At 37.9% G+C, this 25,988-nt stretch overlaps 2 protein-coding genes across 2 annotated transcripts in view; one reads left to right on the top strand and one right to left on the bottom strand.

Annotated features, from left to right (window-relative positions):
- Positions 1 to 17,098, top strand: part of c8b (complement component 8, beta polypeptide) — a 54,577-nt gene extending 37,479 nt beyond the window's left edge. The window contains exons 10-25 of the mRNA XM_058395193.1: positions 570 to 626; positions 807 to 906; positions 1,333 to 1,848; positions 2,058 to 2,224; positions 9,355 to 9,458; positions 10,727 to 10,838; positions 10,945 to 11,095; positions 11,469 to 11,610; positions 11,740 to 11,872; positions 12,358 to 12,555; positions 12,781 to 13,021; positions 13,255 to 13,383; positions 15,039 to 15,202; positions 15,439 to 15,592; positions 16,630 to 16,698; positions 16,789 to 17,098. Of these exons, the coding sequence (XP_058251176.1) occupies positions 570 to 626; positions 807 to 906; positions 1,333 to 1,848; positions 2,058 to 2,224; positions 9,355 to 9,458; positions 10,727 to 10,838; positions 10,945 to 11,095; positions 11,469 to 11,610; positions 11,740 to 11,872; positions 12,358 to 12,555; positions 12,781 to 13,021; positions 13,255 to 13,383; positions 15,039 to 15,202; positions 15,439 to 15,592; positions 16,630 to 16,698; positions 16,789 to 16,943 (2,592 nt within the window). The 3' untranslated portion in view covers positions 16,944 to 17,098. The remainder of the gene's footprint in view (positions 1 to 569; positions 627 to 806; positions 907 to 1,332; positions 1,849 to 2,057; positions 2,225 to 9,354; positions 9,459 to 10,726; positions 10,839 to 10,944; positions 11,096 to 11,468; positions 11,611 to 11,739; positions 11,873 to 12,357; positions 12,556 to 12,780; positions 13,022 to 13,254; positions 13,384 to 15,038; positions 15,203 to 15,438; positions 15,593 to 16,629; positions 16,699 to 16,788) is intronic.
- A 17-nt stretch (positions 17,099 to 17,115) lies between these two features.
- Positions 17,116 to 25,137, bottom strand: c8a (complement component 8, alpha polypeptide). Its single transcript, XM_058395880.1, has 11 exons — positions 24,978 to 25,137; positions 24,265 to 24,376; positions 23,901 to 24,045; positions 23,590 to 23,737; positions 22,137 to 22,326; positions 21,557 to 21,739; positions 20,585 to 20,825; positions 19,728 to 19,859; positions 19,483 to 19,640; positions 18,332 to 18,557; positions 17,116 to 17,368 (listed from the first exon to the last, which is right to left on the bottom strand). Exons 1-11 carry the CDS (start codon positions 25,082 to 25,084, stop codon positions 17,217 to 17,219), a joined length of 1,794 nt encoding a protein of 597 aa, XP_058251863.1. The 5' UTR covers positions 25,085 to 25,137; the 3' UTR covers positions 17,116 to 17,216.
- Positions 25,138 to 25,988: the final 851 nt, after the last annotated feature.

Raw genomic sequence — 25,988 nt, 5'->3', positions numbered from 1 at the left:
TCATTCAATAACCAGAGGGAGAAAATCTCTACTCCTTATTGACTTTCATAAAGAAAACTTCATTTGATTTGTTTGCTCAAACACAGGACTTTGGTTGGTTTATATTAGCTCTGTGGCGTTTTATGATGCTTTGCTAGTTGCAGTAAATCTCAAAATCTCATAAATATTATTGTTTACACATGGCTCTGTAAATCATAGACAAGAATTTTTGAGTACAGGACCATATAATAGACTGCTTAGCTTTATGGGCAGGAATTGTAGTTAGCAATGCTGCTAGATTAGAGAGGTATAGTGAAATAGGAGACCCCAAGGCTAAAGTTTGACTTACCGACAAACCCTAATGATTTTGTGTGCTGTGACACTACAGAACTTGCTTTGTCTTATCCCAGTGATGCTGATACAGTATATACACTATATGCTATAGTTAGATGTTTTACAAAAACTCCAACAATGAACTCAAACATCTCATCAGTGATTAACGTTCTAATACGTGAGCATATATTCTCCTCTTAAAACCCTAACCCTAACTGTTCCCTTTCTTTCCATCTCATTTGTTGTACTACCTCCAGAACATCAGTCAGTTGGAACTGTTCGGTGACATGGCCACCCCTCCAGACATTGTATCTGTAAGTGAACCTCACAACCTTCACCAGCACAAAGAAATAATAAAGGTTTTATTTTCTGTGGCATTTTAATAGATAACCAAAATCTTTATAGTTAATTTTCTGTCATATAGAGCTAGTCTTCTGTTAGGTCATTAGTATTGATTATTGTATTGAATTCTAATGAACTGGGCTGATTCACAGATGCCTGCATCTCCTGCTAATACTCTGGACCCCGGGCGACGAAGACACCAGCGCCGCCCTGAACTCTTTACACACTTCAGCCCCCCAGCTGTGCCTTCAGGTAACACACTCTTTATCACAAAATAAATTCATAACATTTGATGTAATCCATATTATTTATTTAATTACATTTCATATTGAGGGTTTCTACCTCTTAAGTAAGGCATGTTGTTATGGGGTGGTGTGAGGCAGCCTGATGTGACCTGTTATCACCTCAGAGTTGATTACTTTCTAACAATAGCACAGTTGACCACATCTTGTGTCTTCTTCCTTTCTGTCATATTTTTCCGTTCTGTCTGTTCTGTACTATGTCTGCCTGTTCTCTCTGTCCCAATTTTGTTCCACATATCTGTTTCATCTCTCTCCATCTGTCTGATTTGTCCTCATTCTTGCCCATCCCTTCCTTGCCTCTCACTTCTGTCCAACCCATTACTTTTCTGTCACGTCCTCCTCTGTCTGTTCACTTCCTGTCCAACCTTCCCTGCAGGCTACATGACGATGGGTGCAGTGCCGACAGCTCACTGGGCTCAGCAGTCCTTCGCAACTCCGACAGCTCCACTGGCGTTTGGTGTTCAGGCTCCTCTGCAGGTTGCTCAAGTTCTTCCTGGAGGGCAGCCAGTGATCTGGGGCCAGGCCAACCTTTTCCACTCTCCTGGCCCGGGCCAGCAACAGTGGGCCTTCGTACCAGCCGGGGCCTTATTTCAAGGACTTGTTCCTTTAGCGGCCATGCGTCCTCGCATGTCTACCCCGTCTGCACCATCCTCAACCATCACCAGCCCCCAGCATGCAGCTGAATCCAGAGACGCCCCAAGCAGTATCCCTTTGGCAGAGGCATCAGGCTCACACTCACAGCCTGCTGACACCACTGACCCACATACGGTAATGGGAGGAGCCACACAGCCTGGGGAGAAGCAGGAAACTGAGGTCTGTAGTCCAGATCTTGATCTTTCCCAGCTGAGTTTGACGCCGGGGTCATCGACATCACCATCCACTGCAGACTCTCGTGAGTAAGACATACAACAAGTGCTTGTAATCTGGGTCAAGCAAATTGTTCCTCAAGGACTGACTAACTGTAATACCCAATCCCACGATACTTAGAAGAAATCCTGGCTCACTGACACATTAATGATTATTTCAGAACTAATTATAAACCCTTTAACAAGCACGGCTGAATCGATGCAATGGAAATGAATCTATTTCACCTTCCCACAGCTGCTACACCTGCTTCCCAGGAGGGCGACATGACTTTGACCTCGACCTCAGAACTCCCTGAGGAGCTCTCTGTCATGAGAACAGAGAACAACGAGAGCCAACTTAGAGAGCCTTCTCCCACAGGAAAAGCAGAACAGAGCATCAGCCAAGATGTGGCAGAGGAATCGGTAATTGGACTTTTATTTGGGTCACGTTTGTGACTAATTTTGCAGCACACTTAACGAGGCACATAATGATCTTGAACTTAATTGTCCTCCAGGCAACTCTAAGTAAAATCATTAAATCTGCTTGTCCCAAGGGCTTCAGGCTTGCGACTTGTCCACTTGTCCAAAAATGTCAAAAAAATGGCTTACAACAAGCTTTTATTTCTATCCTCTCTTCTTCACAGTGTTCCAGCTCCCAAATCCCCAGCAGCTGTGAGACGGCGGAACTCACTACGACTCCAAACCAATCAGACGCTTAGGAAATCCCAACTCAGCTCCACCCCCTTTCTGGGTCTCTGATTTCGTTCCGTTTTCTATCCTTAAGTCATTTCTTCATTTACTTATCATTCAGATAACACTACAGAAATTAAATCATTGTTACATATAAAGATATATGTAGCCTCTCTGGCCACTTTATTAGGTTGTTACAATTGTCCAATCAGTAAATTGTTAACTGTCCAATCACAAGCCTGTGCCTAATGTAGCCTCAGATTGCATTTTCAAACATTTCTAATAAAACACACACACAATATCCCTGTATATTTAAGCTCATTATATAACTTATTGCATGCATTATTCTTTTTCTTCATGAGCTTTAGCTCATTTTCCTGAAAGCGTGCCAAAAATATCTACGGCTCCACTGTTGAATGATGAAACTCACAATAATGCCACGTGGTGTTTTGTTTCTCCAGCACAAAAAGAGCTTTATTAAATCCAGCCAGTACACAGTGTGGTTTCTCCATCCCCAGTGAGGTATTCAGATCCTCACATGGTGGTCAAGCTGGTATCACTGTAAACACTCTCTCTCTTTCTGATATTTAAGACGTCATTGAAAAACTGAGGGCTGATTGATTCTTGTGTCAAACTCAGCATTAGAGCGCCACTAATAAATCATGCTGGTTTTGTCTTGAAGCTGAGCCTTTGACAGTTCAGAGAAGCAAAATATTAGGATTAGAGATTAGACTGTGCTGTTCTGATGTTGTGTTTCCCAATAAAAATTGTTTTTTTGTGTGTGTGTGTGTGTCCCCAACACACACACACACCCCACTGCTGTTTCTCGGTGCTCTCTGAACCCAGTGGGTGTTTTTCTGTTTTTCTCCACATCTATATTTTGCTGCTTGTGTGTCTGGCTGTAAACAGGTTCACTCCACTTTTTTTTCTCTTGTCTCTCTGCACTTAGCTTGGAAGCATAGCTTTAAAACCAGGAAGATGTCAGTTGTTCACTTGTTCCTAATTCCCATACGACTTTGACTCAAATCTAAATCAATTTCAGATTTCGATTTTCAAAACATTCAATCACATAGCCTTTAGTATGAAATTCAGTTTTACAAAATTCCACAATATCAGTAAACTGTGCCTGGTGTTGTTTTTTATTTTTATTTTTTTTATTTTGAGAAGCCATGCTTTAAATCCTGCATTCAGTATATTTGAAACTGATTAGATATAAATTGAGATTTCTAACTGAACGATTTTAACTCCAGTTTTAAATTGAAATCAATTTTAAGTTGACTTTCTACACTGGGATTTTATTGGTGCACTGTTGCAATCCTGTACCAAAGTTGTTGTTTTTTTCCCCCCATGCCTGTTATGCTAATGCTAATGAACTCCAACACCACATCACTACCATCTGCTGGTCACATGTTGCACTGCATCTATTTTCTGTGTTCTCTAATTCGCCGTTTTTTTGTCTCACTTCAGTCAGTTCTGGTATGGAGACCTGAAGAAGAACCATAAAGCTGGAGTGGATTGAATAGCTGGCTGAATTTTTGGAGAGTATTTACAGAAGAATATGAAGATGTTCTGTACAGCGTTACAGTGAGACTCGTCAGGAGAACTCTTGGATCGTTTTTTCAACTTTACCTGAAACACTTTCTTGTTGTTTTACTTAAAAATCAAAACTATTTTTTGAAAACAAAAAAAAAAAAGAAGAAGAAACAAAAGAGTTATTTTTGATTGATGAGATGCTCCTTATGAATTTGGGGTTTGCGAAGAGAAAGGAGAAGAAGAACTTGGACTTTGAGGTTGAAAATGGATTGAAATACTTAATGTGTAGTACAATCCATATCTGTATACAACACATCTGACATCAGTGATGAGCTTCATGTGTGTCTGAGAAGCTGACGGTTAATCAGACTGATAAATAAATAATAATAAATCCTCAGCTAAATGCTTTGCTTGAATGATGCCGTGGTTCCCGCAGGAATCAGATCAACTGCATTACTTACAATGACATCACATCTGCATGGTTTTCACCATGAGAATGAATTAATTTGCCAAATTTTATACAATGCTTATTAAAAAAAGACTTTCATTTTTTTTTAACAAAAAAACTCTACTGTTCAGCCTTGTGTATGATTTTTATTTTGTTTTGTAATTTGTTTTGCCAAATATTGTTCAGTGACAAAAATTGTGCCATATGTTGTGTTAAGCTCGATTTCTACTATTGGAAGAAAGTGTTGTTCCTCCCCTTTAAAGCATTTCATCTATTTCTTTAAGGTCAATGGTGTAAATTTTATTATGTTTTTGTTTACAGAAAGATGGAAAAGCATGGACGTGGAAAACCCTTCACACACTTCATGCCACATTCACGTATACATCAAGTCACAGCAACAAAAACCACCAGAGATTTTCATTTTCAAAAAAGCTCGCGACTTCCAGTGACATGAATGGGTGCAAGTGTTGCGACTAGATGTGGGCATTTCCTGAGACGCGACAAAACTGAGGAATGTTTAAATTTAAGCGAATCAGTGCAACAGGAGTGAAGACAGTAGATCACACGCTACTTTCTCCTTCCTCTTAGATACTGCTGAATTTTATACACAAACGCTAGAATGTCTCATTTTAGCCACAAGAAAACTGATTTGGAATGCGCTAAGTGTAATTACTATGGCAAACGATAGTTGGAAGGCCTACTGATGACTTTATAGTACAGTGACAGATTGTACTGTATCTGTTAGCACTCACATATTCATTCATTTAGTATGTTTTCTGAAGTACATTTCTGGCATTCGGCAGACGCCCTTATCCTTAGAAACATTTTTATTATCGACACACATACATTACAGAATTTTTTCTTTGCATATTCTAGCTAAGGAAATTGGGGTCAGAACACAGGGGCAGCTATGATACAGTGCCCCTGGAGCAGAGAAAGTTAAGGGCCTTGCTCATCTTCCCAAAAGTGGCAGCTTGGCAGTGCTGGGGCTTGAACCCCAATCTTCCAGGCAACAACCCAGATCCTTAACCACTTGAGCCCCCAAGTAACATACTACTCTAGAGTGACATTCTTATTTCATCTTTCTACATCTGAGCAATTAAGGGTTAAGGGCCTTGCTCAAGGGCCCAGCAGTGGCAGCTTGGTGGACCTGGGATTCAAACCTTCCAACACCTTAATCACTTAGCTGCCACTTTGATGCATGCATTCAATTAAGTTTTGATAGTTAAGCTTGGTGCAGAAACACTGCAGACATTTTAAGAGTCATTACTGGTTACAAATTGAACTGATTAAGCTAATTTTCACTACAACATGCACAAAAATCACACAGCACACGCTAGCTCGCTAGTTTGCACGCTGGCTTTATTCATCTTTTAGCAGTTTGTTTGTTAACCATCTTAACAACACGAAAGCACAGACAAGATTAAAGAGTTACAGGAGGCTTAGTAGAAATGTCAAGTCATGTTATAGCATGAAAGACGTGTCAGGATTGTGATCGGTTTTAACACACTGTCTCGTGTTTACTGCTGCGTTCAATTTAAAAACTCATAACTCCAACCTCCTACTAAAAAAACCCAAAGACAACACCCCTTCAGTTAAAAAAAATCCTGCTTGGAAATTCCAGCACCTTGACATCAAGATCAGCAGTACTTCTTTACCTCTAAACTGTATGCTACTGTATACCTACCTACTGTATGTACCTACTGTACTGTATATTCACTTGTTATATCTGTAACACCAATTGATAGTGTGATGTTTTTTTTAACGAGGAAAATATACATCACTGATCAATAACATTAGGTAGATGAAATGGGGGTGTCCAACCTTTTGTAGCTGAAAACTCACACGAGGTTTAAAATTCCAGGCTCGGAGTTGGAGTGAAGTTGAATGCAGCATCATCACAAGCGCCGTCACATCAGGCTTTTCCATCTTTCCATCCAGCCAATCAGAGATGAAACCTCCTGCAGCCTTGTGAGATTTAACAGCTAAACACCAGCTTCCTGCTGATTAACGCTGCTGTGTTGCCGTGTGAAGCCTCAGCTCTCTGTGGGAACAAACACCAACCTTCAGAATTAACAAGACACACCAAGACTGAAAAATCACATCTTAACAAGTTCTAATATCTTGAGTCTAGACAAACGTATCCACTATTTCTTATTATACAATTACAATAAACCAAATGTGAGACTATTAAACCTATCATGAAGTAAGATATATTATTATGCCTATAAGGTTATTAAGCATATTCGCTAAAGTTTGTTCAATCGTGATTTTTTTAAAGCCTTTGCTTTAAAAAATGTCATCTATTCCTTTGAGGTGGAACAGCATCTGTTTTGTCCGTTTATTATTTTAAGCTTTAAAGTTTAGCGTTTTATTGTTTTTTTTTTTCCAGAACATTTTGCTCAATTTTTATTTGTAGAAAATCTAATAAAACAAGCTAATAAAATAAGAAAATGTAAAACGTAAAACTGTATAATAATCTTGTAACTATTATATTAAGTTACATAAAATACTTAATTATATTAAGTTACATTAAAAAATGTAGGATATTTTAATTTGTTAAGATGCCATTTTTCACTGCAACCTTTTCCTGCTGGTTTGGTGTTTGGTCTGCTGAAATATTAAAATTATTGCTTTAGTAAAAAACAAACAAAAAAAAGAGCTCTGAGCTCCAGTCTCAACATCATGGATATCGTTTAGTGTTTATTTATTTGTTTATTTCTTATAATATAAGATTTGAAAAGTAGTGACATAATACATCCCCTTTTTCTCTTCGTTTGCTTTTCATTGCCTCCACAAATCAGAAGTGCCATGTTCAAATATATACGTAACAGTGTAAAGTAGAAAAATACAGTAACGTTTTTTTGTTTTGTTTTGTTTTACATTTCGTGTTTTTTAAACCAGGTTTCAATTTCTGTCCTTCTTTAATTCTTCAGCTCTGATGGATAATTTTTTTTTTGAGCTTGTTGTTACTGAAGAGAATAAATCTCCCACTGTTTTAATATCGCATTTGGTTTTATGTTTGTTTTATTATTTCGGTTTTGTTCTCTAAAATTTTAAAACCTTAAAACTTTATTTCTGTTACAATACTAAGCAAGTTTACGCTCTTGTGAACTGAACAGAACATATAATCTGCACGAATAATCTGTTATTAAAATGAAAATAAGGTCAAACGGTTTCAATTAAAATTGAAGACATTTACTAGAATTAAAAAATCATAAATGTGAACTAAGAAATATTTCCGAACTTATGTTTATGAATATTTCTGGAAAAAAGAATTGGAAAAAGACTCCATCGGCAGTTGAACACACCATCATACTGTATATTTGTGTAAGAGTTATTGCGAACAATACAAAAACACACACACAAAAAAAACTTAACTACGCTTATGTATGAATGTGATGAAATTTATTTTTCCCCATTCTTAATGAAACAATAGCAGTAAACATTTACAAATCTTCCGTTTCCTTGACTATCTGAGTCTGATCCCGTTGTAGAAAGTCTCCAGAAATCTGATCTGCATTTATTACAGAGATCCATCAAAGGACACAGTGTGTCATGTGTTATACAGTAGCACATGAAAGCTGGATGGGAGTGTAACATCTCAGCAGGGGTCAGAGCACAGAGATCAAATACAGAAGAGACTGAAAACATGAAACATACAACGAAGGAAAGAAAAGAGGAGAGAAAAGGGGAAAAAAAACACTGCAACGAGGAAATCGAGAGAATTAAACATGCAAGAAAACCCTGAGCTGTGAGCACTGTGATCATCCTCCACAACACCAGGTCACCCTTTCACTCTACTGCATTCAGTATGTAAAACTTACAGTGGCCTTAAAGTGCACAACAGATTCACTTACTGTATACAACTGAGGGGTAAGGGCCTTACTCAGGGGCAGCTTGGTGGACCTGAACTCACAACCTTCTGATCAGCTAGTCCAACACCTTAACCACAAAGCTAACACATCCCTATAACCGCAACGGAACAAAACACACAACAGAATAATAAAAAAAACACAGCAGCATAAAACGCAACAAAACTAAACACAATCGCAAAATCAAAATAGAACGTCAAAACAACAATTTGTTGCATTTTTATTTTGTTGTAGTGTTTCAGATTTTGTTATTCTATTTTGATTTTTTTTAGTTTATTTTGTTGTTAGATTTAAATTTTCATATTGTGTATTTTATTTTATGTTTTCATTTCACTGTGTTTTTATTTATTTTTTTTGTTGAATTTTATTTCATTTAGTTGTGTTTTTGATGAAAAACATCTTTGAAGGAGAAACTACACAGAATGATTAGTTTTGTAGATTATTATTGCATTTTTTTTTTTATTATACTGAGATTTCCTATTCCTATTCAAGTCAGGGAAAAATATCAACAACCCACCCGTACTATTTTTAAACGTACTGTTGTGTTTTCACCGTTATACCCTGTTCCATACCTCCCTCACACACTTCTTCAGTTATTTTGCCCCACAAGTCACGTGATCCTGTTGTAAACACAAAAGGCTTAAAGTTGAAAAGTTGGGACTCATCCAAAATAAAGAGTGAGTATTGATTCAGTTGAGCAGCAGTGACGGGAAAAAAGCAGGCTTGCTTCATTCTGGATAATCTGATAACCTTCTGCTCCTGTAAGCATTTCGAACACTCAGGATTTAGAAAAGTAAAAAAAAAAATAAAAAGAATTATGTAACGTGATCGTGATGTAAATACTTCTTAAATTGTAAGTGTCTTCATCTGTTAAGTGTAATATACTGAGCTGTTTTAGTTAATGCTGCTAGTATTGATCTTGTGTGTGTGTGTGTGTGTGTGTGTGTGTGTGTGCGTGTGTGTGTGTGTACACACAGGGCTGTGCATGCTGCTGTCTCAGATAAGAGGAAGATTCGTCCTGTTATTCCGTCAATTTTGTCTTTCGTCTCGTCCCTTGTCCATTAACTACGATGATTCTCAACACCGCAGCACTTCACGCTTTAGTCTTATGGTAAGTTTTGGAAGTAATGTGAAGAATAATATTTTGCATCACAGCAATAATCATGTCTCTTTATTTTTTTTTACTCACTTGTGGGGACTTTGGGCATGATTACTCGGAAAGTATAATAATAATAATAATAATAATAATAATAATAAGGACATAAAATGCAATTTTATTAATTCAATTTAATTAAATGTGAATGTGTTTATACTTGGTAGCTGAGTTATACCATACACTAAAATGGTCATATTCGAAAATGTAAAAAAATAAATAATTACATAAGTTTATAATGATTTTTTTTTCAGCAGTACTTTTAGCATAATAGGATTTTGTTCTTTTTTTCCTGTTGTTGTTATTATTATTATTATTATTATTATTATTATTTGTTTGATTTCTATTTAACTCCATCTAGGGTTCAACATTATATGTGAAGTCAAGAAAGAGCTTCACCTTTATTAAAAAATCAGCTGGACGTTGCTTATTTAACACTTCCATGCTGTTTTCTTCAAAAGTTATTGTGGTGTCACATTTCATCAGTGTGCTGCATCCCAACTGAAATGCAATCACTGTCCAATCAAATCACAGCTATTAAAGCAAACTATAAAAAAAAAAAATCACAATTAAGGGTTGTTGATTACAGTGGGACTGGTATACATGCTCATCAAAATGTTTTTTTTTAAAGTTAAATTTACCTGATAGACTTTTATGATATGTTCAATATGTAGTTTGGCTCTGAAGGTACTATGAAAAATATGTTAGGCCACACCCCTACCTGAAACTCACATTAGGCCACACCTTTACCTGAAAATCACATTAGGACACACCCTTACCTGAAAATCACATTAAGCCACACCTTTACCTGAAAATCACATTAGGCCACACCCCTACCTGAAACTCACATTAGGCCACACCTTTACCTGAAAATCACATTAAGCCACACCTTTACCTAAAAATCACATTAGGTGACACCCTTACCTGAAAATCACATTAAGCCACACCTTTACCTGAAAATCACATTAGGTCACATCCCCTACCTGAAACTCACATTAGGCCACACCCTTACTTTAAAATCATTTTAAGCTGCACCCCTACCTGAATAATCATATTCGGCCACACCCCTTACCTAAATATCACGTTCAGCCACACCCCCTACCTGAAACATAACATACTGTACTAGTGTGAGTGACTCATTAGCCCAGATATTTAATTCTGTGATAAACACTGTATTCCTGCAGTAGCTGAGTGTGTGTGTGTGTGTGTGTGCATGTGTGTGGCAGTGCGGTGGTTGTAGTGTGTCGATCCCAGTCAAAACCTCCACTCAACCCTGTGGAATGCTCCCTGTCCGAGTGGACACAATGGACCCGCTGTGACCCCTGCCTGAAAAAGAGGGTACACCCACACACACACACACTTACTTTACTGTTTATTTTGTAAATCAAATATAAAGTGTGAACACTATGTGGAATGTATCCATTCTAACCTCTCTGCTTCTCAGTTCCGCTCTGCCAAGGTGCTGCAGCCATCTCAGTTTGGTGGAGAGCCGTGTCATGAGCTCGGTCGTGAAGAAGAGTCCTGTACGCCGCCACCACGCTACTCGTGCCGCAGTTCTGTGCCACTCTGCCAGGGCTTCCAGTGTCTAAGAACAGGTCACCTATACACCCAGAATTACAGACAAATTATATAATCACTACACACCTATTAAATTGCCATAATATCATCACTAAAGAACCAATACACAACCTTTAAATAATGCACAACCTATAAATAACCAATACATGGTCATTAATAACAACATAACATTTCTATAACCATCCCATAGTAACAGAACAACTGGCACACAATACAACCATCACACAAGCATCCCAACACACAACTACTACATAAGCATTAGGTTACGCCTCCTTCATTGAGACTGACAGGTAGAAAGGCCATGCCTCCTTTTGCCTCCTAGGATTTACAAACCACTCTTTATCCCCTTACTATTGTGTGTGTGTGTGTCATTGTGTGTGTGTCTGGCAGGTCGTTGTGTGCCGGAGGGGCTGCGCTGTAATGGGGACGATGACTGTGGTGACAGTTCTGATGAGCTCAACTGTATAAAAGTGTTCAAAGCCTGCAACCAGCCAACTGAAGAATACTACGGCATCGAGAACCTCGGCAAAGGGTGTGTGTGTGTGTCTGTGTGTGTGTGTATGTATACAAGTTATAATTACAAATGTATATAATTCATCATTTGGATGAACAGAGCAGAAGGTTAACAACATGATGACTCACTACTGATTTTTACTCTCAGGATTAATGTGCTGAACAGTAACTTGGGGGGGGTGGTGCTGGATAATCGCTACTATGCTGGTGGCTGTTTGCCCCATTTTATCCAGGATGTGCGCTACAGAAAACCATACAACATCCAGCAATACACTTTGGAGGCAAGTCTAACCCACAACACTCACCAAAACTGCCCACAAAGGAGTAAATCCTGGGGCTGAGTCTACCATCACAACCTGCATCATCTGCATTCAACGCCTAGTACTTTTCTGTTTTGTCAATATAATAACCTGTAACTACAAAGACTCAGGAGAGAGACAAGGAAAAGGGTTCAGGCTCCATGTGCTGAGGATTCGTCTAGAAATGCAATGCAATGACAAATAACAAGCTCAGACCTTATGCAATAGAAATGAACCCTGAAAAAGTCTATAAACAGGAAATGACTTATAAACAGGAAGGCAGTTTAATATTCAGAGAATTGGGCCCTTGGTTCAGATAAATTACTAAATAAGCCCTGCAAATAACATAAGTAGCTTATAATATTTCATTAAAAATACATTCTTGGCTAGAGACTTTTCAACTCCATGTATCTACGACTAAGAAGGATAATAAAAACCCAAACCACTTTATTTTTCTCACCATCCAGACAAAAGGCTCCTACAATTACAAGATGGAAACTTTTGAGTCATACCAAGAGTTCTCAGAACACACCATGAAGGGTACCATGTCAAGGACCACCGTCTCCTTCAGCTTTGCCGTTCCTGGAGTCTTCCACATTGGATTTAACTATGATGAAAGCAAGTACAAGAAATCTGTGCAGAAGCTAAGCAGTTATGCTGGGAAGGTGAAGCACAACACATACACACATACATACACACACACACACACACACACACACAAATTCTGGAATTCTACACTAGATAAACAGCTAACAAATGACTTTGCTGACTTTACTGTCTTGCTAGAATTAGCAAAATATATATAACTAAATGCACTTTATTTTGAGTACTGTTGTCCAGTTAGCTTGACGTTATACTGTAACACCTTTCTGGTCATGTTGTTGTTTCAGACAAACAGCTTTGTCCATGCACATGTTCAGCTCGAGGTAGCACGCTATGCCCTTAAGGTGGACAACTTGATGCTGCACCCAGAGTTCCTGTCACGCCTGCGAGCTCTCCCGCTCGAATACACGTACGGCGAGTACCGGGATCTGTTCAGCGACTACGGCACACACTACATCACAGAGGCCACGCTCGGGGGAATTTTCGACCATACCCTCATCCTCAACAAGGAAAACATCAAGAATTCTAGTGAGGACAAATTAAAAGTGAACAAAATCTACTAACAATCAATCAATCTACTGTATACAGTATATAAATATAGCCAGATAATATACAGTATATACTACATAGAGCTCAATATAGCTAATGATATTCCCAATATATATACATTTCTATGTAAAACAAAAAATGTCAATCATCACTCAAATCCTTAAGCAGTTGTGTCATTGTGTTTTCTTTTTCTTTTTTTTCCATTTTTGTAGAGTACTCTCTAAATGATGCCAAGTCATGCCTGCAGGTAGGCTTTACAATCGGAGGCAACATCAAGGGTGTGTACGTGTCAGCAGGGGCTCAGGGCGGAACCTGTGAGGGCCTGCTGAAAGAGTTGGGAGGTAAGGATCACTTTTACACAACTCATATAACTCAGTCCTTTTTTAAAATCTCGTTTAGTTCTGTGAAAATGTCCTGGAGTTTTCATCTTGTAATTTTGTACCTCCTGGCTGGCTCGCCAACAAGATTTTCATGTATGTTATTGATTTCCTTAAACTAAATAGAGCCGTTTGCATTATATGAAAAAGGTCCAGCTACATAAAGTTTGCCATTTGGAGGAACAACTAACAGAATCAAATGAAAACATTTCAATGCATAACTATTAAGGTTTAGCTTATATATATTAGACATAAAAAAATAGGCTAAATAATGGACATGAATGTATGTGTTTGGCCCCAGCAATGGATCTGCTACAGAAAGCTAGATTCAGGTTTGAAAACATTTAGACCCATTGAACTGCATTGGCTGCTTCTGCTATGGTTCAATTCAATAAAATAATTTGTGTGTGTTGAAATATTCAAATTTCAAATTTTATGTCACATACACAATTATTACACAGTACAATATCGTAAGCCATCATAAATTAATAAAAATAAAATAAAAAATAATAATAAAATAAAAATTGCATATTCTAAGATTTGAATTTCAATAAAAAACAGAATTTAATATATAAGCAGGAAAGGGAAGAAAGTATATGGAAAATTAAATTATTTTTTTTTTTTGTATAGCACTTTTAACAATGGATATTGTTGCAGAGCAGCAATAAATGATATAAAGGAATATAAAAATTCAGGTTATAGAATTTGATATTTCAATTTATATTTATCACTAATGACTGAGCCAGAGGTGAGTAAAAACTCCCTGAGACTCAAAAGGGAAGCCATGGTCATCTGGGTGACACTTAAAAGCCATTTCCCTTCTATAACTGTACACTATATAGTCAAATAGTGCGGTTATGTAACCAGCTTTTGAGAAACTTATAAATTTGAGCGTCGACATGATTGAATTGATTCTAGTTTTAACATGAATGTTTAACTAGTTAAATATTCAATTTTCTGTTTAACCGGTAGACCAGTGTGACTATTGGGAGTAAAGTGCAGATGAGTGGTAATGAGGCAATGTGTGTGTTGAGCACTAAAAGGTAATGAGGTGGTAGCTCAGTGGTTATGGTTGTTAGACTAGTGATCCGAAGGCTATGAGTTCAAATCTTTGGTCTGCCAAGCTGCCACTGCTGAGCCCCTAAGCAAGGCTCTTAATCCTTAGTTGCTTAGTTGTATATATGAGATAAATGTAAGTTGCTCTGGATAAGGGCATAATGCCAAATGCAAGAAATGTTGTCCTGATCAAGAGCCTGAAGAACACTGAACTAGACAAAGAGTGCATCCTCTTTTTAATTATTTAGTAGAAGATAAATACTAACCATTCTAACCATTTAAACTTTTCTATAGATATATTGCCTCTAGTAGGCTAGGTAAACAACAGAAATAAAATAAATCCCTGAGTGTCTACTATATATGAGCTTCATATTAACCACCGCTGTGAAGTGGGACATGACAAAGATATTCATTGCTTATAATGGACACAACAAAACAGGAGAGAGTTTTTTTGGTCTCTGGGAAAAAGAGTTAAAGTCTAAAGAATCTGAAACGTGTGTGTTGTTGATGTGTTATATACACTGCTCTGATCCCTGATTCTGATTTCGCACTGTATTTCTCAGATTCTGAGGACCGCAATTCCCTTGTGGAGGATTACGTGTCCGTGGTCAGAGGAGGAGACAGCGAGACAGTCTCGAGTCTGTCTGCCAAGCAGCTCCCCACGCCGGACATTATGCAGCTGTGGGGGGAAGCCGTCCATCACAACCCTGACTTCGTCAGCACTAAGGTCTGAAGCACATTTATGACTATTGTCCTTTTCTCCAGCTGTGATGTTTCAGAAAATTTCCAATAAGGGAACGTAGCTGGATTTTTTTTTCGTGATTGAAGGTTCCAGTGCAGATTTATCAACTGAGAGAGAGGGGGAAAGAGAGAGACCTTAACATGGCAGACTCCCTGATCTGTGCCCTGACTACAGAATTACTGCAAGGATGATTGAGACGCAGCCTGTGCTCTGTGTTGCAGATGGCACCACTTTATGAACTAGTGACAGGAAAGGATTTCACCAACGCCAACATGCTGAAAAAGAACCTGAAGCGTGCTCTGATGGAGTTCCTGAGCGAGAGCGACTCATGCCGCTGCACTCCCTGCCTCAACAACGGAGTGGCTGTGCTTAAAGGTCAGATCCTCTAGAGCACAACCTCCTCCTAGTGAAAATTCTCACTTCACTACTAAATATATCATTCTTTTATTTCATTTCATCAATCGTGTCCTCATTTAAAAAAAACAAAACAAAAAAAAAACAAGTAAATATAAGACATAGTCCATAGACCTGCAGACTAATTAGCTGTTAGCAACATGCACTTACACACATACATCTGCACATTTACACCACAGCGCTGTTCAATTCTGGATCCTGATTGGTCAGAAGGTGTTGGTTCATTTCCTAGAACAGCAGCTCTAACAGTAGTGTAACTGCAAATCACAGCTTTATATTAAGGCACTCATTCCAATACATTAGGACTTGTTTAATCATTGCTTTAAATCAAAGCTTTCTGACCGGAGGCATCTATTTAATATTTTTTTGTAAGGAGTCTCCAGTGTCAATTTCCACTCTCCACTTTCTCTTCATGTTGCTTTCTTTTTTTTAGCCTATTTACTACAAGAGAAAGAAATGAAAGAGGTTGTTGTTAAGAAATGACCATTTGTAGCTGCTATAACTTAATGACAGTGTGAAAAGGAGCTAGCTTGTTTTCCAGCAAAGTATCAGCATTTTTTAATTAGAAAAAAGTTGACAAAACTGTTGTGGTTGAAGAAGGGTAAAACACTTTGTGGCATGATGGGCGGAGGTAGTTCAAGTGGTAAAGGCTCTGGGTCACTGACTGGAGGATCGGGGTTCAACATTACTAAGCTGCCACCATTGGGTCCACCCCACCCCCCCTGCTCCAGGGGCACTGCATCATGCCTGACCCTGCGCTCTGACCCCAATCCCCAAGGATGGGATATGTGAAGAAAGAATTTCACTGTGCAGTAATAGTGTATATGTGACAAATAAAGACTACTTATGATGTTATAGGAAAACAATCAACTTTGCTTCATCACCAGTTTTTAGTTTCTATATGAGAAATAATGAGATAAGAAAATAAAATGTGGAATTTGTGCTGGACTGACCCTTGACCCTTGATCTCTAACTGTAAGCTTCATGTTGCTGCTCAGGTACACGGTGTGAATGTGTCTGTCCTAATGGCTTCAGAGGGCTGAGTTGTGAAGACACGAAACGATCAGGTCAGTCATCTGAGACTCACACTGGACTCATACTGATGTCCATTTTATATTCTTTATACTAGTGTACATGAATTTGATTCACATTCCCAGGAATGCCAGTGGACGGAAGCTGGAGCTGCTGGTCTGAATGGTCAGCTTGCAATGGTCAGACCAAAAAGCGGACTCGTCATTGCAACAATCCAGCACCGCAAAATGGCGGAAGTTCCTGTCGAGGGAAACAGGAAGACTCCACCAACTGCTTTTAAGTACACAACTAAAGACAAGAGACAACACTGATTAGATATCCTGATCAGAATATTTATGTCTTGCAAAATAATCGAAATGACATCACTTATATGAAATGAATCCATCTATTCATGAAAAAAATCATCATGTCCTGCATTTTTATGTGCACAATAAACACTGTCTAACACTGTAAACGCTTTAAGTTTTTTTTATTCATTATTAAATTCATTTATTCATACATCAACACATTTCCTTTCTATAGAATACATTCTATCCCGATTTGCACGTTAGTTTCAGCAGCGTTTCGTCTGCACTGTATTCCCTCCACACTGGAAGCCGCCGTCTTTAGGAGCGGGGTTATTACACTCTCGTTTTCGTGTCTTTGTTCCAGACGAGCAGGAAGACCAGGAACTCCAGCAGCTCCACGATCCATGAACAGGACCAGCTGAGAAAACACATGTTAATGTGTTAAAGCCTATGTACAGTGCATACACAGTCAGAGGTGTACCTGTGCTTGGAAATATTTTATAATGTTTATCTCTGGATTTGGATTAAATACATGCATTTTAAAAGTATTAAAGTATTTCGCAACTCAATTAGCACTAAACCCTTTCCTTGCAGAGTTAAATTAATAAATACCAGAGCTGGCCTGCTGGAGTAACAGGAATCAGAAGCACACTGGATAAACTAACCATTTCTTAGTTTCTCTCATAATTTAGTTGTTCCCAATTCCCAACCCTGACACAGGTCTCGCTCACTGCACAGCAGCTGCCAGCCCTCAGCGCCTGAACGCTTCCTTAGAGATCCAGCTACTGCTTCTTTCCAGCCTGCATCACAGCTCACATATGCTCTCACTGAGCATAGGCTCTTCCACTTTCACTCCCTTTTCCAGATGGCATTGACGTGCTAAAGCATCACTGAGACCCAAACTTTTTTTAGGAGAGTTAAGAAAGTGAAGCGTCAGACATCTGCATGTCTTGGAGTAATTACCATGAACTGGAAGCTCCAAAACAAAGCCTAATGCATCATTAATTAAAACTGACTAAAGCTCTTTTTGGTGACATTTATTATTATTATTATTAGTAGTAGTAGTAGTAGTAGTAGAAGAAGTAGTAGTAGGAATCATTATCTGAAAGTACAATTTCACTGGCAAGAGAATGCTGACAAATCTACTTAAATTTGAAATGAAATAAAATAAAATATTTTGTTAAATATTTTTATTACATATTTCAAAAATTGTCATTATTTCACTATCCATTAAATAACATTAAATAATTTAGAATTTACACTAATTAATGTAAACTAATTAATAATACAATTAATCAATTAATCAAGAAAATACTTTATCATTGATTTATATGAATAATTGGAAATGAATAATTGACTAATAATCTTTAAAAATTCTCACGTTCCCGGCTGGACTTCTGGCATGCGAGACCGTCGTATCCTTGCTTGCAGAGGCACCTGCAGGAGGTCTTTGAGAGCACAGGCACTCCATTGTTCCTGCAGGGGGCACAGCGGCACGGGTTGAACTGCTGCATGTACTCCTCCCATGCCTGCTTCAGGAGCGGGATCCTGGTGCGAGCCTGAGACGCTGCTGTGCTGAACCGCACCAGTTCGTAGATGGGCAGACCCTGACAAAGTGTGAGGTATGGTCCATTAGTATGAAAGAAACTTTTGCGTTGAAGCAATAAGGTGAAAGTTCATGACGGCTAAAGAAATGCTACCTGACCGAAACATTATGAGCTAAATATGAGCTAGCGGCACAAACATGTTGTAATTAGAACTCAGAATATTCATGAGTGCAGATTTGGAGATTTCTCACGCCTCTTTAAAAAAAAATCTTCATTTAATCGGACACTCCAGGAGGTTTTTTTTTTGTGATTCATGACAAAAATGCTTGATTTGTTTGCATATTTTTTTAAAAATTTGTATTGCAGCTTCTAGAGTTTTGTGTGCTTATTGTTTTTATTTAATTTTCACAACTCGAATTGGTGAAATCTCAAGCACAGGATACTTCTTTTAGACTCCTTTTATTTATGGTGACACATAGGAGGCATTATGCTTAAAAGCTTCAGGAAAGTATTATTGGGGAATGAGTCGATTCTTTAAACCGAATCACTTTGGTGAATTTCCGAAATTATTCGGAAATTATTTTGTCTTTTGCAGTGTGATTCAGTCAGTTTTTAAAGTGAACTGAATGCATGTGTATCAGCTCAAATCTGCAGAAAATCTGTAGTAAATTAGAAACTTTACCAGAGGGACTGGCAATTATGACCTCTCAACTCGTAAATGAGTCAGAAAAGACTCTGACTTCAAATCTTGATTGATATTTTTTACTTGCTTTACAGGAGATTTTAAGTTACGTCACGTTTAGCTTTAAGGAAACAGTTCTAAAAAAAAAAAAAAAAAGAGGGACAGTTACTATTAACACATTTAAGTGAATGTAGAGAAATGAGAAACTTTTGTAAGATTTTTTTGCAAGATAATGAATTAAAATGAGCTGTAATGTCCACTCAGCACTTATACTGCATTAATTAAAAAGTCAGGAAATATTACCTCGAACTTAATGACGGCTGGGTTGTACTTGAGAGATTTGCCCCAGGACCTGTAGGTCTCTGCGTTACGGATGACTAACTGAGCGGCGCTCTGGCCTAAGGTTCCTCCTTTCACAAAACCGATCACATCCCTGATCAGGCCACTGTCTTCATTTGTCTCTGCAAAGCAATATGCCATTGTTAAGGTTACGAAGGTTAAAAATATTTTAAAGTAATAAAAGATAAGCCTATTCATCTGCAGGCTACCTCTTTCCAGGCCTTTTACGGTCTCACATTGCTTGAGATTTGCTGAGATCTTGCCACTCATTCCCAGAGAGAAGGTCTTTGTGATGCCCAGAGAAACACCAAGGCAGTTCTGAACTTCCTCACCCTTCAGCTCTAAGTTAAAAACACAAGTTTGAGTTTCTTAATCAGTTAATTTCTCTCATGATATTAAAGATTCAGGTAGTTAGTAGTGTATATGGATAAGGTGAATTCATTATATTTATGCTAATACCACTGTATTTCATTTGCATAACTATTTATCTTGTTTTATTTTGTCTCATTTTTATTTTATTTTTTGGATTATTTTTTTTTTGTTTATACTATTTGTTTTTTTTATTTGTTTGTTTGCTTATTAATTAATTTATTTACTTAATTTATTTTATTTATTTTACATTTCACTACATGTTCGTGTATGTGACCAGTAAAATTTGAATTCGAAACTGAGATTATTTCTAGAAATTTCTATTCATTTCCAACTTGAAATAGTGTCCTAATCCAGCTTTTCTGGCCAAAACATGATTTCCAATTTTTAGAAAAAAGAAAAATGAAATGAAGAAAAGCATCTAATCAAACTGAACAATCGTATATTTGATTTAGAATCATTCCAAAGTTATTAAGAAATATTAGCTACATTTGTGCATATTTCAATTTAGAGAGCTTTTTTCTTTTTTTGTCCGCCACCTTGTGCCCTGTGTTCCCTGGGGTTCCCCTGGTACAGAAGATAGATGGATGGGAAGATGGATGGATTGTCATGTCTTATGTATGTGTGTGATGTAACATTTTTCCTATCTGTAGTTGATTGTTCTTTCCTAACAGTGCTGCTGTGAGCTGTTCCTTACCCATTTTTTCCATCAACTTTTTGTTGAGCACCACTACATAATCCAGGATGCCTCCCATGATGCCTTGCGTTACATAATGAGTGCCGTAATCGTTGATGAAGCGGGAGTAAGCTCCGAAGTCATATTGCTCGGGCAGCTCCATGAGCGACTGCAGCATGTCCTCATGCAGCATCAGATCCCGACTTCTCATCTTAAACTGCGCCGTTTCCACCGTCGAGAGCAGCCGAATAAACTCTACTTCCTGCAGAGTCACACAGAGAGAGAGAGAGAGAGAGAGAGAGAGAGATCAGGGTGAACATTTATCCTCTTGAGTTTCTGGAAATATCAATACTAGGAGATTTGTACTTTAAACACAGACATATAGCAAGTCCACAGAGTCAAGAACATGGTTAATGTTCCCTTCCTGCACGTTTTATTTCTCTTACAGAACCACCACTCTGGCTTTTTATCCATTTATAATTACATTTACCTTGTAAAATGGTCGAAAATATTATTTCCTGTTAGCATGTACTGTATAGCAGCTATAAATCAGTTGTTTCCGCAGAAGCTTCCTTTTGTTTCTCTCTCTGGAAAACACTTACACTTGTCACAACTCCACCAGTCACTTCCTCACACACTGGAGACTCCTTCCATAAATGTTAAATAAGTCGCCTTATAGAAGAACTGTTCAAATGAAAATTCTGCCATCAAAGTCCCTCTGTTCACTGTTATATATGAAAACATATTAAATTCGAGTGCGTTTTATACCTCTGTGATTTGCAGCTGCACTGCAGTCAGAGCTGCTGTTCAATAATTTCTGACCAATCAGAATACAGAATTCAAAAAAACCTCCTTTATAATACCGCTTATTAACCAATGGTATGTTGTGCATTGCCTTATTAGTCTGCTTATTAATTCACGAACACCTGTGACTAAGGAAAAGAGCATACTGAAAGTGATGAACAAAAATATATAGAGCATGTTGTACGTTACCTTACTGTCGTATTGTGTTAGGTTTTTCAGCAGTATCTCTGAATGACTCTCAGACGGTCCAGATTCAACGGCCATGACGCCAAAAGTAAAACCCCAGTTGTAGGAAGACTCTGTTTTCTGAGCTGTTATTAAACTTGCAGCATCGCTGTATTTTTCTGTTGATCCCTGGCTAAGAGAATGTGCCTGAAATACAACCAAATAAAATAAATCTCAGAATGGATCTTTTCCAAGTTTATGCACGGTATGTGTAATTATAAACTTTGAGCTTTTCCTCAAGGTGATATATGATGATGTATCTCAGCAGCGTAGCAGGTGATATGTGAGGCCCAAGCACGCTTTGAGATGAAAATAGCATCTCAAGTTCTACCAAATTTCAGCTCAATCTGATATACAGTTCCTGAGAAACAGGTATTTAAACTTAACTCCAGCCCCATATAAAAACACCCCCAGAATCTGAATCCTTAACATGAATACAAAAACAATGATGTCTACAGTAGGTCACAATGCTGATTTGAAACTTACAGCCTCTGCTAGACAGCAAAAATGTTTTTGTTTTTTTTGGTGCAGTGTGTTTACGTACCATCGTACGATATGATAAGAAGTTATATGGCTTCCTGAAATATTTCTCATCGTCGTTATAGTACAGTTGCTCGCAGAAGGAGTCGTACGTCAGTTCCCTCCATTCTCCATTGTAGATGTACTCGCATATGCCTCCAAAGTATTTATGGTCCAGAACGTGGTTCACAAAAACGTCTGACAGAGCGTTATAGCTGGAAAAGTGCATGACCTTACAGTCGGGTTTGTTCTCTGGGGCTTGTATCAGAACAGTAGTTAGTGTAAATGTCATATTTTATACATTCACAATGCCTTGCAGAAGTATTCAACCCCCTTAAAAGTCAACAGATTGTCTCCAAAAGTCACTTAAACAGATTGTTTCAGTCTGAAATGCTCTTAAAGTAACTTTAAAACAAAATATTTATCAGCACATCATATAAAAATTCCAAAATGAAAAATGCTCCTTGCATAAATATTCACCCCCTGAAGACTAGTAGTTGGTAGAAGCACCTTTTATATACAGTATTTAATGAAAATATATGCTCTTCTTTTCTTTCCATTCCAGTCGGTTGAAAACTTTTACAAGCGACTGTATAGTTACATTTAATGTTGTTAATTATTTTGCGTTTAGGTGACATTGGAAAGACTGTATTTCCGAGTTGAACACCACCACAACGTCATAATTACAAGTGGGAAGCTCGTAATTTTTGAGCTCTGTATAAATGTCTGAGTTGGAGGTGTGTTAGGAACATAACATGATGGAATCGACGGATTCATCCATATTGAAATTGAATGTTTAATCGTCTCAGAAACTAATTTTAAATATTTCCAGCTATCATGTTTACGTTTTATGCACCAATTTACTGAAATACAACTTAAATGGAGCATCTATAAAAGAGCAGTGGTTCGATAACGATATAATATGTAACGATAAAGTTTTCAGTGGCTTCATAAATGAATTAAAAACACAACCGATGTACGTTCTTTGTTCTTCATTTTATAAAAGTGGGGTTAAATTTTTTTTTAATATTTTTTTTGCATTTAATTAAGAAAAGATTCATCAACATCATACTCCGAACCAAAGTGATTTAAAAGTCGTGATTTAAAACCCAACTCGTAAATATCAACTTTTCAGTTATTTCCTGTTATCAATTCTGTTACAGCAGCTATAAACATTTTGTTTAGTTTTAATCATCTAACATCAAGGAAACATTAATGTTCCTGTAACTTTTTCAAATTTAATTTTATTTTAATAACTGCTGCAAAACATTAAAAACACCCAGAAAACACCCTTTGATTGGGTCTAGAATCAGAGGTTCATACTGTAAATGCGAGTAAATATTCTGCTAATCTGTGTACTGTAGTCTAGCCAGTTGTTGTAGGTCTGAGATTTGCTTCTTGTTTGTTTTTAAAGCTAATAAGAGATGTTTATAGCTGCCAGTTTACCAGCATGCTAACTCCAGCTCCTGTGTTCCTACCCCTGTGTGGCCTTCTCTGCTCCCGGGATGTAGATCATACCCACACACTTGGTTTCTGGGCTTTGTGTTCCCTCGCAATTATCTTCATCACTGCCGAGCTGACAATCCAAATCACCGTTGCAGAGAAGATGCTGATTAATGCATCGTCCTGCGAGGAGTGGACACATAAACACACTAAGTCAAATCACTTGACCTCAAGAACATGGAAAAACAACAGTTTTAATCTATAATATCTAGTCACTGAGGAGAGAGAGAGAGAGAGAGAGAGAGAGAGAAAGAGAGAAAGAGAGATGCTGAATGGAGGCACATACCTGTTTCAGGACAGGCGTACATGTCTCCACACTCATCCTGAGGCTCACAGTTGCTATGATCAGGACACAGTTTCTTATCCCACTGGCTGTGAACACATCCTTCGCCTCCGAACTGCGAGTGTCGCTCCACATACTGAAACCGCACCTGCAAAGTACAGAATGCACGCTGTATATCATGGTACCTACACTGATCAAGGTGCTGATTTCTAATCACACAATCTACTGTCAGAAGAGGATGAGTTCTGATCTTGGTAGGATTGTGTCAAACCATCAACAATCCATGCAGCGAGGTATGTTTTTGGAATTGCAGCAATTCAGGAGTGAGTGAAATGGGCTGCCGAATATTTTCTGTTCCGGTCTTTACCGTTTCCTCTGTGCAAACGGTACATGGTGTCCATGGCGTCCAACTCTTCAGCTTACAGTTAATAGGAATGGGTGATGCAGCATCTCGAGTTCTTCTGGAGAAGACGTTAGTCCTTCAGACAGAGACACAGAGACAGAGAGGTAATCGCTGCTGGATTAACGGAAATGAATTTGCACTAAGAGTAATTAAAGTACATTAATATCACAGCAAGTTACAGGAAATCTACGACTTCACTCTCCTCATTCCACTTTTAGATTGCTGTTTCCTTATTCCACAGACAATAAGTTTTAAGGTGAGCAGGTTGTTACTAATGTGTGTCTGAGATTAATGAACAGCAAAATAATTTTTCCAGACATTGTAAACCTCTGTAGTTGTGTGTCTGCATTTGTCTTGCTTTTTTGTCAAGAAGTGAAGAAGGGAGGGAGGGAGGGAGGGAGGGAAGGAGCAAGAAAAGAAAGTAAGAGAAGAGAAGCGAAGAGAGAAAGAAAGAAAGAAAGAAAGAAAGAAAGAAAAAAAAGAAAGAAAGAAAGAAAGAAAGACAGAAAGAAAGAAAGAAAGAAAGAAAGAAAGAAAGAAAGAAAGAAAGAAAGAAAGACTTATAATACATCAGGTATGACAGTAACACAACCCAACCTTACAAGCACAAACCCACATGACTGTATCAGATCAGAGATTTTACTGAGGAAGAAGAACACAAGATTGCTGTATGTTACCAGTTATGGGATGAGCTCCGGAGGAATCCAACAGACTCAGCAATCTGGCCGACAAAAATCACAGACAAAATAACACAAAAGCCAGAAGTAGAGAAAAACAGCCTCATGGCCGAAACAGCTGTTTTTCAGGTGATCGCTAAAGCTAGATGTGATTCAGAGACAGTATCAATATCTCTCATGGTAAATAATTGACTGGAAGTAAACAATCTGCTCAGTTTGGCTGCACGTTCCTGTAAATCTCCTCCTCCAAATAAACAAACACAACTCTTTTCTGGACATTGCACAGCACAATCACACACAAGAGTTTTGAAATTGCATGCACTTGTTGGTATTGTGTAAAGTGGGACCTTTTAGATTCAAGATTCAAGATTCAAATTAAAGATGCTTTAATTTGACTGCAAACCAACAGTGTGACAAAAGAACACTCATATGGCATTTCATGTCTTATTCAGGTTGACATTCAATTTAAACACTTAGACCTGAGATGTAGGCATATTTGCAATGTGAATGATTATTATCATCATTATTATTATTATTATTATTACCATGGAAAACTACTTGACACATATATAATTACTTTCTATGAGAGCTGTACTGATGTTCCACGCACGTTAATGGTAGAGGACTTTTATTTATGGTAACACATACAAAGGCTCTGTGCTTGTACGCTACAGGGATGTGTCGTTTGCGTACGAGTCGACTCTTTGAACCGAATCATTTTGGTGAATTACTGAGATCTTTTAAACCCCTTTTTAACCGCCCAATTATTTTGTCTTTTGCAGTGTGATTTTTATTGAATTGTTGAATTGTTCATTAGTGTAAATGGTGAGTAGTGTCATGTTGATTTATTTAAGGTAGAGTAAGATTACATGAAACAAAGAGAAACAATCGCGAGATTGCAAACTAGAGAGGAAAACGCAATGAGCTGTTTGGAAACCTAAAGAGTCGACTCTTATTGGTCAGCTGATCCAAATGATCCGACTCTAAGATCCGAAATCTAAAATCACCAAA

Source organism: Hemibagrus wyckioides, linkage group LG07 (assembly GCF_019097595.1).
Source record: "Hemibagrus wyckioides isolate EC202008001 linkage group LG07, SWU_Hwy_1.0, whole genome shotgun sequence".
In the NCBI taxonomy this organism is placed as follows: Eukaryota; Metazoa; Chordata; class Actinopteri; order Siluriformes; family Bagridae; genus Hemibagrus; species Hemibagrus wyckioides.
The sequence above is the reverse complement of the archived record's forward strand: the minus strand, read 5'-3'. Positions and strand labels throughout refer to the sequence as shown.